Source organism: Pyrus communis, chromosome 9 (genome assembly GCF_963583255.1).
Source record: "Pyrus communis chromosome 9, drPyrComm1.1, whole genome shotgun sequence".
Lineage (NCBI taxonomy): Eukaryota > Viridiplantae > Streptophyta > Magnoliopsida > Rosales > Rosaceae > Pyrus > Pyrus communis.
Genome location: NC_084811.1, coordinates 13,160,274 through 13,176,562, shown reverse-complemented (window position 1 = coordinate 13,176,562; position 16,289 = coordinate 13,160,274). Strand labels below are relative to the sequence as shown.

General features: G+C 38.4%; 2 protein-coding genes across 2 annotated transcripts; one reads left to right on the top strand and one right to left on the bottom strand.

Annotated features, from left to right (window-relative positions):
- Window positions 1-6,516: 6,516 nt before the first annotated feature.
- On the top strand, window positions 6,517-8,208 carry LOC137745924 (magnesium-protoporphyrin IX monomethyl ester [oxidative] cyclase, chloroplastic). The gene is made up of 4 exons (XM_068485955.1): window positions 6,517-7,083; window positions 7,195-7,587; window positions 7,669-7,767; window positions 7,865-8,208. Exons 1-4 carry the CDS (start codon window positions 6,610-6,612, stop codon window positions 8,126-8,128), a joined length of 1,230 nt encoding a protein of 409 aa, XP_068342056.1. The 5' UTR covers window positions 6,517-6,609; the 3' UTR covers window positions 8,129-8,208.
- On the bottom strand, window positions 7,887-16,065 carry LOC137745923 (probable protein S-acyltransferase 4). Its single transcript, XM_068485954.1, has 6 exons — window positions 15,593-16,065; window positions 14,070-14,258; window positions 12,746-13,054; window positions 10,487-10,702; window positions 9,281-9,862; window positions 7,887-8,723 (listed from the first exon to the last, which is right to left on the bottom strand). The coding sequence occupies exons 1-5, from the start codon at window positions 15,641-15,643 to the stop codon at window positions 9,311-9,313; spliced, it is 1,317 nt and encodes a 438-aa protein (XP_068342055.1). The 5' UTR covers window positions 15,644-16,065; the 3' UTR covers window positions 7,887-8,723; window positions 9,281-9,310.
- Window positions 16,066-16,289: the final 224 nt, after the last annotated feature.

Below are 16,289 nucleotides of genomic sequence, written 5' to 3'. Positions count from 1 at the left end.
TTAAGCAAGTGGGCAGGTAAACCTGTCTATGGTAGTAGTTATTATTTAATTATTGTTTGGGCTCGACCCAAAGACACACACACACACACACGTATTATCGGAGTATGTGACATTACGAATGCTTGGGCGAGACCTATTTTCATTTTCGATTTTAATTTTCAGTGTAAGTATTTTAACTTACATTATTATAGTTATATATTTGTATTTTTGACGTTACAAATGTTTGGGTGAGTCATTCCTAGTTTTAAATTCAGTAGAAGTTTTCGGAGGGCAATTTTGTAATTTCACTTTGGTTGGGATATTTATTTTAAAGGTTGTCTTTGGGGGATCTTGTAGTGTGAGTCACTGGGGCCTATAAGTTGTCCAGTGTCCCCCCTCTGTCTCCCTCTTCCGTCACTCTCCCTCTCCTTTTACACTTTATCTTTCTTCCTCTCCCTCCTATCTCTCTCTGCACTCTCCTCTCTGAGCCACAGACACACAAACAACTTCGACCTTAGCCAACACCACCACTACAAAACCCTCCCCTTGTCGAACCCTGGAGTTAACGACGCCTCCCTCGGTGCATGGTGGCTGCTATTGTTCACATTTCCTCCTCAACAGATTTCGATGAGTTCTCGTCATTTTTCACTAAGGTAATTCTCGAAAACCATATAGATCTTCGTATATTGTGTTTAAGAGTGAGTTTGGGACGTTTTGAGTAGTTTTGGTGGCTGTTGGTCGTAGAAACAGCTCAGGGGAAACTTTCCCCAAATTCTAGCAAGAATTGTCGCCTTCCAGGCCATTTTCCAGCCAACTCCGACCACGACACAACTCCAAATTGGTATGAACATCTTCTCCTCATTATAAGCTTCATTTCCATAGCTAGAACGTCGAAAATGGTGAAGAAAAGAGCTCGAATAGAGCTCTATAACCACTACCCAGATTCTAGGTGACCCACTACCAGAAACAGAAGCAACTCGACCTGCAACCCAAAGCCGAATCTAACCCAGTAACCAGGCCCAACCCAGCAACCTAAAACCCAGATTCAACCCAAATCCGACATGACCAGGAACCAATTCCCTGATTTCCATGGTCAGCGCGTGGAGCCCACGCCCCTTTGTCGGCGTCCAAGGCGACACTGGTGAATTTTTCGGCAACCCATCTCGGTACGTGGCCTCCCGGGCTACCGCGCCGTGGCGGCGTGTGGGGGAACCAGAGGTCTCCCTATAGGTTTTTCAATGTCTTGAATCCGTTTAGTAGAGTTTTATTAATTGGTCTCTTTATGTGCTTAGGTGTGTTGTTAATGGCGTTTCCATCGTCCTAGTTAGAACGGCTATTCGGCGACGGAGTATCTGTGAGTGGACCACTTCCAAAATGCATGATTTTAATTACTACATATAAGTATGAAACCAAATGTAATCCATCAATATTCCAAAAACACAACAAATCATAATATCTCAATCGTGGCATAAGAAAATCAAGTGCTCATTAACTATGCTAACACACCAGTCCATGTGGAGAAATTTTGACATGAACAGGACTGGGTGTAATCATAATATATGCACTAGTACTACAATCATATGAAGACTGGCGCTAGGCGCATCACATACAAGTCCTAGGTTGCCTAAAATAATTAAAATATTCCAACATAAGAAATATTAAAATAATAATATAATAATTAAAAGAAATATAAAATATAAAATAGTAATTTTTTTTTACAAAAGTATTTTCGAATTTGTAGCCCTTTTGCCCGACCTGATCTTCTCTTTTTCGTTCTCCGCCCTGCTCACGAGTTTACTATTCCAGTATTGGCCGAACTCTTTGGCTGGCTCACACTCTGTCCATGGAACCCGTATTTTCGTCGTATTTGTTACTTTCCTTTTGGAACTGTGCTCCTCCTAAAGCGCGCAAGGGGCCACCCATTAATAGTAATGGAACTCTACGCAAAGTTTCCTCCCCGTGATATGAGTTACTACCCCTTGATCACTTATACTACCCCAAACGTCTAACTGCATTTTCCAACTGAAATGGAAGATTACTACCTAAATTGCTCGTAGAATCTTCATCATAACTCCGAATTCGATTCCTTTTGCGCCTATGTGTTCGTACCGTTGAGTATTTTAAGAATACGATAAAATAGTAGCTCATACACTTCACAAAATGATGGTCTACGAAAGTCAACAATCTCACCTCTAGGGGCACTTTCATCAATTCACTTTTTTAAAATTAAGAAAATTGAAAAATTAGGAACGGGTTGTTACAATCTACCCACCTTACCTTAAAAAAATTTCGTCTGCGAAATTTCAACACTACTAGGGATTATAGTTAAAGAACAAACATGGATAAAAATCTCGCATGCGCTCATTCATCTCCTACATAGCTTCCTCAACTGAGTGGTTTCTCCATAAGGCTTGGTGGATTTGGTGAATTTGGTGGAAGGGATGTGGAGAGGATCCTTTTGCGAAAAAATGAATCTGAAAAATTGCTCTATTATTGTCATTCAGTTTGTGTGCGCTCGCTGATGGTCTCCTCCTTCATCTTCTCAATCACTTATAGCTTTTCTATGTAATTATTTATTCTTTTACGGGTATTTCTGGATTTTTCTTTTTCTTTTCTGGGTATTTTTCCTTCTAAATTTCCACCCTTCATGAATTCAACCAAGAACCGTGTTGAAATATTTTGGGCTTTAGGAGGAGTGCATGTCGGTGATTGCAGTGTTGAAATGTTCTGGTTGTTTCTTCCCTTAAATTTCTCAATGGAGTTAGACAATTTGTCCAATTCGAATATAAATTTGGTGGAAATCTGTCCTTCTAGTCTATTCTTAGTTGCAGTGACTAGTGTCTCAATATGCAGAAGGCAGGGTAAGCCCATCGGAGCGAAGGACGAGACCCAAGGACGTGTATGTCATTATCGGCGGCAGTGGAAACTTACGGTTGACAGAATTTCTCCTTTTACAGGCCATAATTTATATATATTATTTTAAGAATAAGTTGGAGCCGCGGTAGGGGTGTGCGTGGAGCATGGCTTCCAGGACTTGGTAATTTGCAGGGTGAGGTAACGATAGAAGGCATTTTTTTCGATATTCGAATTCTGCAGCAATAATTGAGGTCTATTGAGTTCATATTTCTCGTGATTGCAATAAGGCTGCCCACTCAGTAGCGTCATTTGTGTCCAAAGAGAATGGTGCTTATAATTAGTTTGAGTTTGAGCCGGAGTGATTAACATTTCAATTTTTTAACTATTCATAGTGGGTAAGATTATAATGTAGTTGGAGAAATAAGCCATGAATTTAACAGTATTCTAAATATTTTCTAATTTGGAAAAAAAAAATAAAGGTTTCAAAGTTACATAATCATAAGAGTTAAGTGAGAAGTTTGAAATTAAAAATAGAAGATGATTGTGTCAATTATAGAGACGCCTTTTAGATGTAAATAGATTTTTTTTATTATTTAAATTAAATAAAAATAAGGGATTTTGTCACAAAAGATCTTTTATATTTTGTAGATTCATAATTCTTGTTCTTTATGTTTCAATTCAATCAATTTCCACATCAACTATAACAGTAAAAATAAACCACACTAATGCTCTTCAGCTTAAAACCAATTTCTATGTGGCACTGACATGGATGGTTAGCAAAAAAGTTGCCGTCAAATTTGATAGTAGCTTCAAATATTTTTAATTAATTATTAAATGTTTTTAATTAATATTTTATTGATTTTATTATTATAATTAATGTTGAATGTTGACCGGTTTTGCTTGTAGCCTACCTCTCTTGTTTGCAATCAACGAAGGAAACTATGCCAAATAATTAATTAAATGTCATTAATTAAATTTTTATTGATTTGATTATTTATTTTATAATAAAATAAAATAAAATTTTAATTTAACATATTAGATGAAAAGTAAAATTCAAAAAATATTAAAATGTCAAAATGTTATAGAAATTGTTAAATTAAAATTTTACGTTCTAAAATGCGTCACATACCATCTTTGTTTGTGTCAAAGCAAGTCAAACACAGACAAAGAAGGATTTGGATCCTCTCCTGAGGAAGGGATGACACATCCCGATCGAGATCAGGGCATGCTGGCCGTCACGTGGAAGTGACGTAACCATGTGCACAGTGCGGAAGCTAATAATAATAATAATAATAAAAATAGTAATACGAATAAATAAAAACCAACTTTGCACAAAGTAATAACAAACAAGTGCAAGCGTAAGTGTGACAACAAGTTCAGAGCACGAAGACCTAATGCAGTCCGAGAGAAAACGACATTACAAAAGCACACACAAAGGTGGTCCTACACTGGTATCAATCTGTCAGATATGCCGGGAAAATCCTTAGGGAAGCCACCAGACGTGCTAGCCAACTAGAATCTGGAGGGGCGCAAAATAAAAGCGTGAGTGGGCAAAAACAAAGTTTTTCAAACCATTTTATAAATAAGTTCTAACCCCTCGCCGTAAAACCTGTATACTTCCCAGAAAATATAATATACATATATAAATCATGCTCAGAAATATGCTATGCCAAAATCTCGAAGTATAATGCAAGTGCTCAGGTACTATCACATCAATGTCATATAATCTATCAGCCGGAGTCATCTAACGTGACCTGTACGGCTGAATCTAGAGCTAAAATCTCACTCTCACTAACTAAACTTGCACACGAGTCGGAACCACCTAAAGTGGTCTGTACGACAAGCCTGGGTGTAATATAAGTACGCTCAAGTGCTACGATCACGTGAAGGCTGGGCGAATAATCGCGAATCACCTACGAGTCGGAACCACCTAAAGTGGTCTGTACGACAGGACTGTGCACCTACCTTGGATCCAAGATGAGCGTGTGGTGCGGGAGGTGAACATCACGTGAAGGACTGTGCCCAACTCTGGGTGGGAGCATTGACACCGGGGGTGCAGGTTATGAGCTCTCTATGCATCTCAAATCACTACTGAATATAAATATGAATTATACTCACTTGGCACTTACCTGTGCGTCCACAACACCAATACATATATATATATATATATATGCAACTAACAATGCAAAACAAACGGCATTATAATGCATGGCATATAAACGACTAAACGTTTCAAATCAATTTCTGGGAAAAACATAAGTATATAGGTATATATGGAAAACCAAAAGCCCACTCACTGGTATGTGGAAGGGTCGTAACCCCCTTGCTTCGAGTGACCACGCTCGTCCTCGGGATAAGTATCACCTATATGCGAAACAACTATAAAAACGTTAATTTTAAAGCACATAACCAACCTTAGGACTTCTCATACAATGCTCAAATGGGGTGTATGAATACACCAACGTCATCTACTCAACCTCAGGAACATCCCCATACTTTCAGAAAAAAAATTTCACCGTTGCACGCGCCCCCACGCGCCGGCCACGCGCAGGCACGTGCCTGGCACACTGACAGTGTCAATTAACGCCTTCAGGAATATTCCGTTAACTTTAACGGTATCCGTCAACGGCGTTAGGAATATTCCGTCCAAACTGACGGAATATTCCGTCGTCTTCTCCGGCGAGGCTCCGGCGCCGGCGTCGAAAAATCGGGAAAACTTCAAATCGTGATATCTTCTTCGTTTTTCAACCAAATTTCACAAAATTGGTACCAAAATGAAGCTTACAACGAGAGGAACAAAATCATACCACTTTCAAGTGCTAAAATCCACGAAATCTGGCTGAGAAAACACCACCAACTCCGGCCAACCTTGAAACTCACGATCCCGACGTCCAAAACATTCAAACGAACCACCCCGAGCCTCCTAAGGACCTCACCAAGCTTCCTACAAGCTTGAAATTCCCAAAAGCATAAGAATTTACGTGTGCATGAACAGTGCCAAAAATCGGGTATCCCGAGTTCGACGTGAAAACAAAGGTATCCTTACCTGAAATGGGTATGGTTGAACTTCTATGGACCTCACGAGCATGAATATGTACTTTGTTTCTTCGATCTGTGAAGATTTGGGTGGTTTCTAGGTATGTCCGTACAAATGGAGGTGAAAATGGGAAGGGAAATGGCACGGGATAGGGTGCAGGGACAGGGAAAGGATGAAGGAAATGTGTGGTGCAAAACCAACCACACCAAGCTCAAAACAACCACACAACGTAAAAATTCACACTAGGGGCAAAATCGTCTTTACACGCGTACGTTTTAAAAATTTTCGGAACGGCTGTCATACGGGGTCCGAATCCTCCTAACTTAATAACACAAATCGTTGAATTTTGATCCAACGATTACAAATAATGGGTTTCCTCTAAAAGTTATAATAATTGTAACCGTTAGATCAAAATTCAACGATCCGTGTTATTGAATCGGTAAGATTCGTACCATCTGCTTCGAAGACGATCCAAACCTGACAAAGAAGTGAAGGGAGAATCCAAGTATTATCAGAACCAATCAAACTGAGCCTCCTATCCAAAACAAGAGAGATTGCCAATCAGAAGCCACGTGTCAGATACCCATTTAAACTCATAGATTTCACCGGATGAGATTACATCCCCTCAAATCCAGTTATATGGTCCAAAAGCTCGCTCGCTCGCTCACTCACTCTCCTTCCCAAAAGAGAGCTCCCAAATAACGTCGTGTTTTCGGTGGAAAAGCAAGCAAGCTAAAATGGCGGCAGAGATGGCTCTGGTAAAACCCCTCACGAAATTCAGCAATGGCGCCCCCAAATTCGGAAGCAACCCCGGCAGCCCCAAGACAAGAGCGTCTTCGATGCTGAGGATGTCGGTCAGGGCAGAGACGGCGGCAGCAGCGGCCAAAAAGACGCCCAAGAAGGCTCCGAAAACACCCCCAAAGGAGACCCTTTTGGCACCGAGATTCTACACGACGGACTTTGACGAGATGGAGACGCTGTTCAACACGGAGATCAACAAGAAGTTGAACGAGGCGGAGTTCGAGGCGCTGCTGCAGGAGTTCAAGACTGACTACAACCAGACACACTTCGTCAGGAACAAGGAGTTCAAGGAGGCTGCTGACAAACTGCAGGGCCCGCTGCGCCAGATCTTTGTCGAGTTCTTGGAGAGGTCCTGCACTGCTGAGTTCTCGGGCTTCCTTCTGTACAAAGAGCTCGGAAGAAGGCTCAAGGTTGGTCGGTTGGTTGATTGTCTTTCTTTCCAAAATTAAATATAGCTCATATCGAATAGTTTGAGTTTTGATTTTTGCCGATAGCAGATAATGAAAATGAATCTGTTGCAGAAAACAAATCCAGTGGTGGCAGAGATCTTCTCGCTCATGTCTCGGGATGAAGCTCGGCATGCTGGTTTTTTGAACAAGGGGCTGTCGGATTTCAATTTGGCCTTGGACTTGGGGTTTCTGACAAAGGCGAGGAAGTACACATTCTTCAAGCCAAAGTTCATCTTCTACGCAACTTACTTGTCCGAGAAGATTGGGTACTGGAGATACATTACCATCTACCGCCATCTCAAGGAGAACCCCGAGTACCAGTGTTACCCCATTTTCAACTACTTCGAGAACTGGTGCCAGGACGAGAACCGCCATGGCGATTTCTTCTCTGCTCTCATGAAGGCCCAACCCCAATTCCTCAATGACTGGAAGGCTAAACTCTGGTCCCGATTCTTCTGCTTGTCGGTAAGCAACCAATGAATGCATTGCGTAGATTGAGATGCGCCGCACCATTACTCAGTCTAACTCATCTTCTACCCATGGCAGGTGTATGTGACAATGTACCTCAACGATTGCCAGCGAACAGCTTTCTACGAAGGCATTGGCCTCAACACTAAAGAATTTGATATGCACGTTATCATTGAGGTCAGCCTGCACTAGCAATAACAATTCCTTTGCGTATACATTCCCGTTATCCAATGTCCTTATTGTTTCTAATGATCGTTTTGGGTTCCCTACGCAGACAAATCGCACTACAGCCAGAATTTTTCCAGCAGTGCTCGATGTTGAGAACCCAGAATTCAAAAGGAAACTGGACCGAATGGTGGAGATTAACCAGAAGCTGATTGCCGTCGGGGAGAGTGACGACATTCCCGTGGTGAAAAACTTGAAGAGGATACCGATAGTTGCTGCCTTGGCCTCTGAGCTTCTCGCCGCCTACTTAATGCCTCCCATTGAGTCCGGCTCCGTTGATTTTGCAGACTTTGAAACCCAGCTAGTCTACTGATCATTTCGTACGGCCTGCCCTTCCCTTCGAAACCAAGATGATATCGTTCATGTTTTGTTATGATACAACACATTGTTTGAGTGCACTTGCTTCATAACCTTTCATTTTCATTTGTAAAAATGGCTTCATAACCTTTCGTTAATATTCCTTGTATTTTATATTTTAACAAACCTCGATGCACGTAGGATAACTCGAAACAGATGGTTTATGAATAGCGTTATAACAAGATCAAGGGAAACGTAACAAACCAGAGTATCCTCCAACGGACCGACGTAATCGGAAAACCTGCAAATCTGTAAGTCATGAGGAGGGAAAATTAAATTTTAAAACAGTCGCAACTATTGAACATTAAATTGCTATGAACACCATCCCTCGTAGATTTCTGCATTTATTGTAATCAGCAAGTCATTTACAACAATCAGGAACCGGAATCTTATTATGGGACAATGTCACTGTATGAACTCTCCTTTGCGAAAATCATCAAATCGACCAACTAGTGTAACTACATTAAGAAAAAACTGTGTACTCGCTCTCTGACTACCATAACTACCGAAACAAAAGATCCTTGACAAGATGCAAAAGCTGTAGCCAAACCCTGTCATTAAGGTCAAGTCGAAAATAGAATAAGAACGATAATCCGAAAAGAGAACGAATAACATGCCAAGAATTATACTAAACATGACAGCATGTGCACAAAGTTAGGAGATGTCGGGGGGTTAACATAGGAGATATTTTTTTTCCAATATGTTCACAGTAGCATTTTGAAGAGTCTATTTCGTATCACCCAGCACCTAAACCCAGCATCAGTCAGACCACATTTAACAAAGTGCAAAACAGTTAGACACGTGATTTGTGGCATTTGATAAAACTTAGTTTAGAAATTGTCCACAATCCATATTTCATTACCCTTCCATTTGATAATCACGTTATCTGTTCTTTACGCTGAGAATAGAGCATCTGAACTGAACCAATTAACTCAAGGTGCAAGTTGCCAACTCAAAATAATCATTTTTGGCAACAATCTGTCATCACCAATATGCTTCACGAGTACAAGGAGCTAAAGCTAGATGTCAAAAGTATAAGAATCCTAGGCCCCCCAAAAAGAAATTGATTAAAATGATGCAATATGGAAATGAAATAAAAGGTACAAACCTTTATGCTTGTAAAACAGGTGATGTGGTTTTAGGATTTGTTATTTCCGCAATTGACTTCCTCATTTGCTCCATCAAAGGAAGTGGTGCTATGGCCAGATGCTCCCAATTCATCTCCCGGAGGTAAGCTTTGCACAGAATAGTTCACTGCATCCCTTGTAGCAACACTTTCTGTAATTTTATCTTCATCTACTGAGTATTGCACAGATTCTTTTACTTCTGGCTGAATGGGAAAAAGGGGGTCAAAAGCAGGTCTGCGTTGTTCTCCTGCATCCTTCAAATCATCCTCCAAATCATCGTAGTCAAAATTCCGCAAAATGTTTGGAAGTGAAAAACCATTGTCCTCTGCAAGCCTAGTTCCCATTTCAATATCTATTTTCTCCTTTGAACTCATAATACCATCCCCATTATTTGGAGTCCCAGATCCTGCAATCATCTCTTCATCCATCTCAATGAATGAACGGAATCTATTCATTGAAGGAGGGATTTTGGAGAAAAAAACTTCTTTGACATTCCAAATCATTCCTTTGTTATATGGGTTCTCCTTCTTATCATATCGGTACCGAAAGTTTTCATATGTTGTCTGTAACAAAACATGAATCACAGAACTAAAGTTAGATACAAATAGTCATAAAAATATTGCACATTCCTAATATACTAAATGAAAATTGCACATGTAATTCACTCCATGATGCCAGTAGACTACACTTGTTATTAACCAATCAAGCAATTTGCCGACACAGATTCAATGATACAGACGGAAAAAAAAATTGAAATTTTTTGTTTCATTCCATCAATCAGAAAGAAAATTTTGTTAGACAATAATTCCCTACTTATTAAAACTATGTTGTTTGATTATTACAACATTGTTTTAAAATCTTAGTGCTTGTTTGAATGTGCTTTTAAAATGACTGAAAATGTTATTGGAACCAATCCTTAGTAAAAATGCAAGTAAATTCTGGAAAAGCACTTAAAGTGCTTCCTGGAAGAAGCACATAACTGGTGCTTCTTGCAAAACGCATAGTGCTTTTGGAACCAAAAGTCATTTTCTCTAGAAGCGCTTTTAGTCATTTTAAAAATACATTTTAACAATACATGCAAGTTTGGCCAAATGCCATCGGCTAATATTTCCATAGGTAAGAAATCTTAGAGTGACAGAAAACCACTCAAGTTATATAATTTTAATCTTTAACTTCAGTAAAGTTACCTGGTTTGTGCATATCAAGTAGGAATGGAAGAGTGTAAGGCCACCAACAAACCAGATAGCAATGAAACAGTATGTTAAAAGGAAATCCGACACAACGTCTTTCGAAAAAGCTCTTCTGCCTCCTGTTTTAACTATGTTTATCCAAGAGAAGACAAAAACATATATGCACAGTATGGTTGAGGTTGATATGAACATGAAGAAAAACCGATAGTTACGCTGCAATCAAACATATAAGAGGACAGTTACTTTCTTAGCAGAGAGAAGAATGAAAATTATGTAAAGATTTGGGCACCAAACAAATTGCAACCATCCAACTTGATATTCAAAATAAGTTTATTCACTTATAATTGCTTCAAAACAAATTACTTGTGTTTAAATTGCAACCATCCAACTTGATATTCAAAATAAGTTTATTCAATTATAATTGCTTCAAAACAAATTACTTGTGTTTCACATGCTTGCAATATTCATGTTAAACATTGGACGACTGACTTGGAGACCTCAAGGACATTGTCAATAAAGAAAGAATTGGGCCATATTTCAGGGGATACATTATAGCTGGTAAACTTATCTATAAAATACCATTATGTTCGAAAGAGCAACTCACTAGCAAAATTATCAAGGAGATGAGCAATGCATCCCAAAGCAAAGATATAGTATACGTAAGAATACCACATCTTACCTTCAAGCTTCAACACAATAACTTTATAAGTGGGATCCCTTTAGGAACTACTCCAGCATTTAGAAACAACTATTTTCTAAAGATACAGGAAATCCCATGCCCTGCATAAGAAGACCCAAGTCCTAGCAGCCTAACTCAATGATGGTTTAACATAGATACTGCATAACCAAATGGTTGGAGCTGCATTATAACGAAAGAAGCAACTTGGAAAGAGCATGAAGATGCAAAAGCCCATGTACCCAATAGCAGCTCTATAGATATTCCAAACACCCACCAAATTTGAAGACTACTAGAGGATAATGTACTTCCTGAGAATCCCTCAACTAAGTTCATAGTTAATAATTCTTGATTCCACCCAATGGGCCAACACAATCCCGTATATTACAATTATAGTAACTGGCCGATTCTGCATTCCAAATTTGAGTGTTCAAACTTCAAATAATAAAGAAACCAGGACTATCAAATTATTATTCTCATTTTGAACTTCAACACTGTTAGTATATAATAGATAACTCTTCTCAGCAAAGTTTCAAGACCATCTAAGTACAACTTTGAAAAGATATATAGTGATGTAAGTGCCGATAAATAAAACCCAAGATATATTGAGATAGCTCAACTACACAGGTACAACAGTGCAGTTCAATGTATTAAAAGGTGAAGGCGTAGGCGAGGTGTCCCATGGATAGCCCCGCCTAGGTCTGAGGCGTGAGGCGAAGCCTCACAATACCTAAAATTTTAATATATATTGCATATATAATTATATTTTATAGATATACTTTGTAAAACAAATATAATTATAACTAAATCAAAGATAATATCATCTTCTTCATTACTAAGTCTAGTTGTACTTAGAAACTATGTCATAAAGTCTTAAAATTTTGTAATTATTTATTTTATTGTAAGCAATTATGCAGAACTTTAAGAGCAATAAGGGTGAGCGGCCACAATTATAGGGAATTTCAAGGAAAATAAAGGCTGAATGTCACAATTATAGGGAAATTCAAAAGGAAATAAAGGTTGAGTGGAGAAATTATAGCGAATTTAAATGAAATAAAGGCTGAGTGGAGAAATTATAGGGAATTTGAAAGGAAATAAAAGCTTCATGGAGCAATTATTATAGGGAATTTAAAGGAAAACAAAGGAAGAGTTGGAGTTGGAGTTAGACTTTGTCATTTGGAGAGAGAAACTCTCTCTTTCTTCTTCATTTAAACTAGAACATATCCTGCATTTTAGAAACATACATGAATTTTGAAGGGAAAAAACGCCCAAGTTGAACGCCTGGGCGTGCCCCAACGCCGCCCTACGCCCACCCCCACAAAACAGAGGCGAAAATCCAGCCGCCCAGCTTTCAAGGCCGCCTAGGGGCGGCCCGAGGCAAGTTTTTTAAAACACTGAGTTAAATACACAATTTTTCAGCTTTTTCCAGTAGCAATTCATGACAGATCATACCTTTTGGTCTTTAATAAATTATATTTACTATAGTAAGCCAATCAAGTTCAGAAGAGTTAACAATATTCCAATTTCTAATCACAGGTGGCATAAACAGGGAAAGGTACACTGACAAGTTAATGACTTACAATTCCAATGCACTGACCAACCCATGGACAGTGATGATCGAATCTCTGAACACAATTGTTGCAGATAGAACAGTGAGATACGCGGGGAGGGCGATAAAGCAAACAAGTATCGCAATACTTCACTTTTACTGTGTGACCATTTACAATGACATCTTTTGTTCGAGGTAGTTTCAAATGAGGAGTTCTTTCATTAACCCACTCCATGGATGGGGTAGCTAGATCAAATGCTTCATCTGATTCTGGAGGCCTTGAATTTCGAGGGATTATTCCAGGATCCCTCCCAGAAGTCAAGAAGAGAAAGGTTAAATCCTGCACAGAAATGAGATAAATGTCAGACATGTTTAAAAATGCTAGAAGAATCAGAATTGTAAGAATAGAGTGTTAAATTAGTTTATCATGTGACTAAAACCATTTAGTCATTATCAAGATAATGCTGTCATTGGAATGCAATACAAGTGTCTGCTGGCTCAGATCCACGACCACAACAAAAGGGAAAGAGATTCCATGTACCAGAAATTTTAACAAGTTAACATGCAATATGGAAAAAACTGATATTGTACATGTAATAGATAAGAATCCACAATACAAAAGAAAGAAAACACATTCCAAGGCTGATTCGAAAATTGGAGGTCTTCTGTTATCATTTGAGGATTAGGTACTTCTTGCTTATAAGTTTCTCTTTCAAATTTTAGTGCATTGTCTAAGGAGATAATCTTGCATGATGTAATCCATTAAAAGCTTTGAACTTAATAATCTAATTAACCATATCCTTGATAACATCGTTGGTGCTCTCTTCCAAGTGTGATATACTTTCACCCTTCAATAGTTGAAGTTTATATTGACTCAGACTGGATTATTTAGTAGTTTTAAAGATGGAGGCAGAAAAAACAATGGTAAAAGTATTGAGCCATCAAATGTCAGCGTGCAGTTTTGATTGTATAGATTGCCATCAAATAAAAATCAAAACTCATACTTCCTTTGCAAGACCCAGGTTTCACAGTACAGTCGCAAGTAATGTCATTTCTAGTGAAATGGAGGACAGTGTAAATAGTTGTTCAGTATTTAATTGTTTTGATGATTTTGATGTTGTAATAATTGCTTGCCCTTTACCTTCAAGACTGAAGCTATCCTATGGATGTTTCTATTAATTCGAACGTAAGAATTTGAGTTTCAAAAATGACTTGGCCAAATTTGGTAAACTAATAAAGTTGTAAGCTATCTCATAAGAAATAGTGAAATAGTGAAATAGGTCACGCAAATAGCCATACTAATTGCTGATAGAAAAAAAAAAAAAAAAAAACATAATAAATAATAACATACTTACCAAAATTGTAAGGACTGAGCCAATAGCTAATACAGGAAGCCATAAATTGTCATTCTTGTGATTCCCATTTTTTATTTTAAAATAAATCTTCAAACAGAAGGCAACTGCTGGGCCGGCTACAAGGAGTGTAGACAGAAGAAGAGATGCCACATCAGGACCAAAAATTAATCTCCCGCCACAGAAAAACTTCTGATAAAACCAATAAAAATTCCCATCAGTGCAAGTACACCAAACTGGATTGGAGTTTTAGCAATATTCCACCAGTCATACTACTGGCATATCATAAACCGAAAGAATAGTCCATAAAATATTCTGTTAGGAAAGTATTTCAAGTAATGATCAATTGTGCCACATCAAGTACTGAACAATAAAATTCAATATTATACAACTTGAAATAATACGTGCATTCATATATCCACAGATATAAAGGAAAGGAGTAAAATATGCAGCATGATACGATAAATACAAGTAATTTAAATGTGTTTAGATTTAAATTTAGTTTTTCTTGTTCTTCATTGATATAGAGGTACAACAAATCAATTCCACAAGCCATATTTTCTTCTGAATACATTTTTCAAAGGCTACTGATGAATCATATATGGCACTACAATCTATCAACAATCGGTTGCAGAGGTAGGTTTTAAATTTGGGGCACAGTTTAAGGCCTTGTTTTGTCTCTAGGACTGAATTGGAATGGATAACCAATTATATTGAAGGTATTTTGAAGAACAAAATGAAAAATTATGTCCAACTTGAAGGTGGAAGACGGATTAATTATTAAGGAAACTTATCCCTTAGAATCCCCCAAAGAACGGAGGATTAGAAGGGAGAAGTTCTCTTCACGGCTAATTTCCCTCAAAATGAAATATCATTCGCCCTTACCTTTAATATACCTTGAATTTTATAGTTATCCAATCCAATCCAATCATAGAGACCAAACAAGGTCTAAAAGTATAGGATCTCTATATAGGTTCCACAGGTGTCGAGAAATTGGAGGGGGCCAAGGGCATCTCCAGGGATATGAATAGCTCCGCCCCTGCTACCATATTATATTATACATATCTTTATCTATTTCTCAGTACATATGTAGCTGGTGGGCAAATTCTTGCTCAGAAAGTAAGCACACTAGGGAAAACACATGATGAAAGAAAGTAAATACACAACCGTATTAACATGAACTCGAAACCCTGGACCTTGACCGAGAAGATATCTGTTTAATCAAGTAAAAGTAGTGTAGCTAGAGAAAGGGAGTATCTTAAGGGAAAGCAACAGCTGCAACTCAAATTTAAAGAAAAAAGCACACAAAAAGAAAGAGGAAATGAAAATCAATCACAGAGGGAATTACCATAAAGTCATAATCTCATCATCTTCTTTCAAATTGGAACAAAACAAGGAACACGAAATGATAAAGCAATTGAATTGATGTTGATCAAAAAGCAGTCAAAAGTGAAAAAAAAAGTGAACACAATTGAGAGAGAGAGAGAAGGAGAGAGAAGGAGAGAGAGGGAGAGAGAGAAACTCACATTGCTTCCTTTCCAAACTTGGTAGAGCCTACTGGGTTTATTCTGTGCCATACCCAGCCGCCCAGAAATGTTGTGTTCTCTCAACTCCAACACCCTCCTACCTCCATCACAAATTCCACTTCCTTCCCTCCACTACAAAATCAACAGCACCAGAAGAGAGAAACCCCACCAAGGAAAACCAATTTCTTTAAACAATCATGGACATGCAAATGAGCAGTTGAGGAGTGAGAGAGAGAGGGAGGAGAGAGAGGTTTTGGGTTTGGGATGAAATTCAAAACCAGCTGTCTGGGTTCTGAGACGGATTGTACCAAGAGAAAGGAGCAAAGATTCTCTCTCTCCCTCCCTCCGTCTCTTTCTCTCTCTAACTTCTCCTCCCTAACACGCTGCCAACGATGACATCCAGGCGGATCTTCCGATATTCTCGCGGCTTTTACGCGCTTAACCAACATTTTTTTCATTTCTTTCCTTTTCTTTCAAACTTTTTTATTTTTATTATTAAAAATTAATCACAATTTATTTTGTTTTGCGTTTCTACACAACGAGTGCTCAGCCGGTACACCAGGCCAAACAACGTGCTGTCACAACCTATTCCTTTTCTTCTTCTTTTTTTATTTTTTATTTTTATTTTTATTTTTTTTTATTTTTAATCCTGGTCGTGCATTACAATATTCTTGTTTGTGATTTTTGTTTGTTTTTC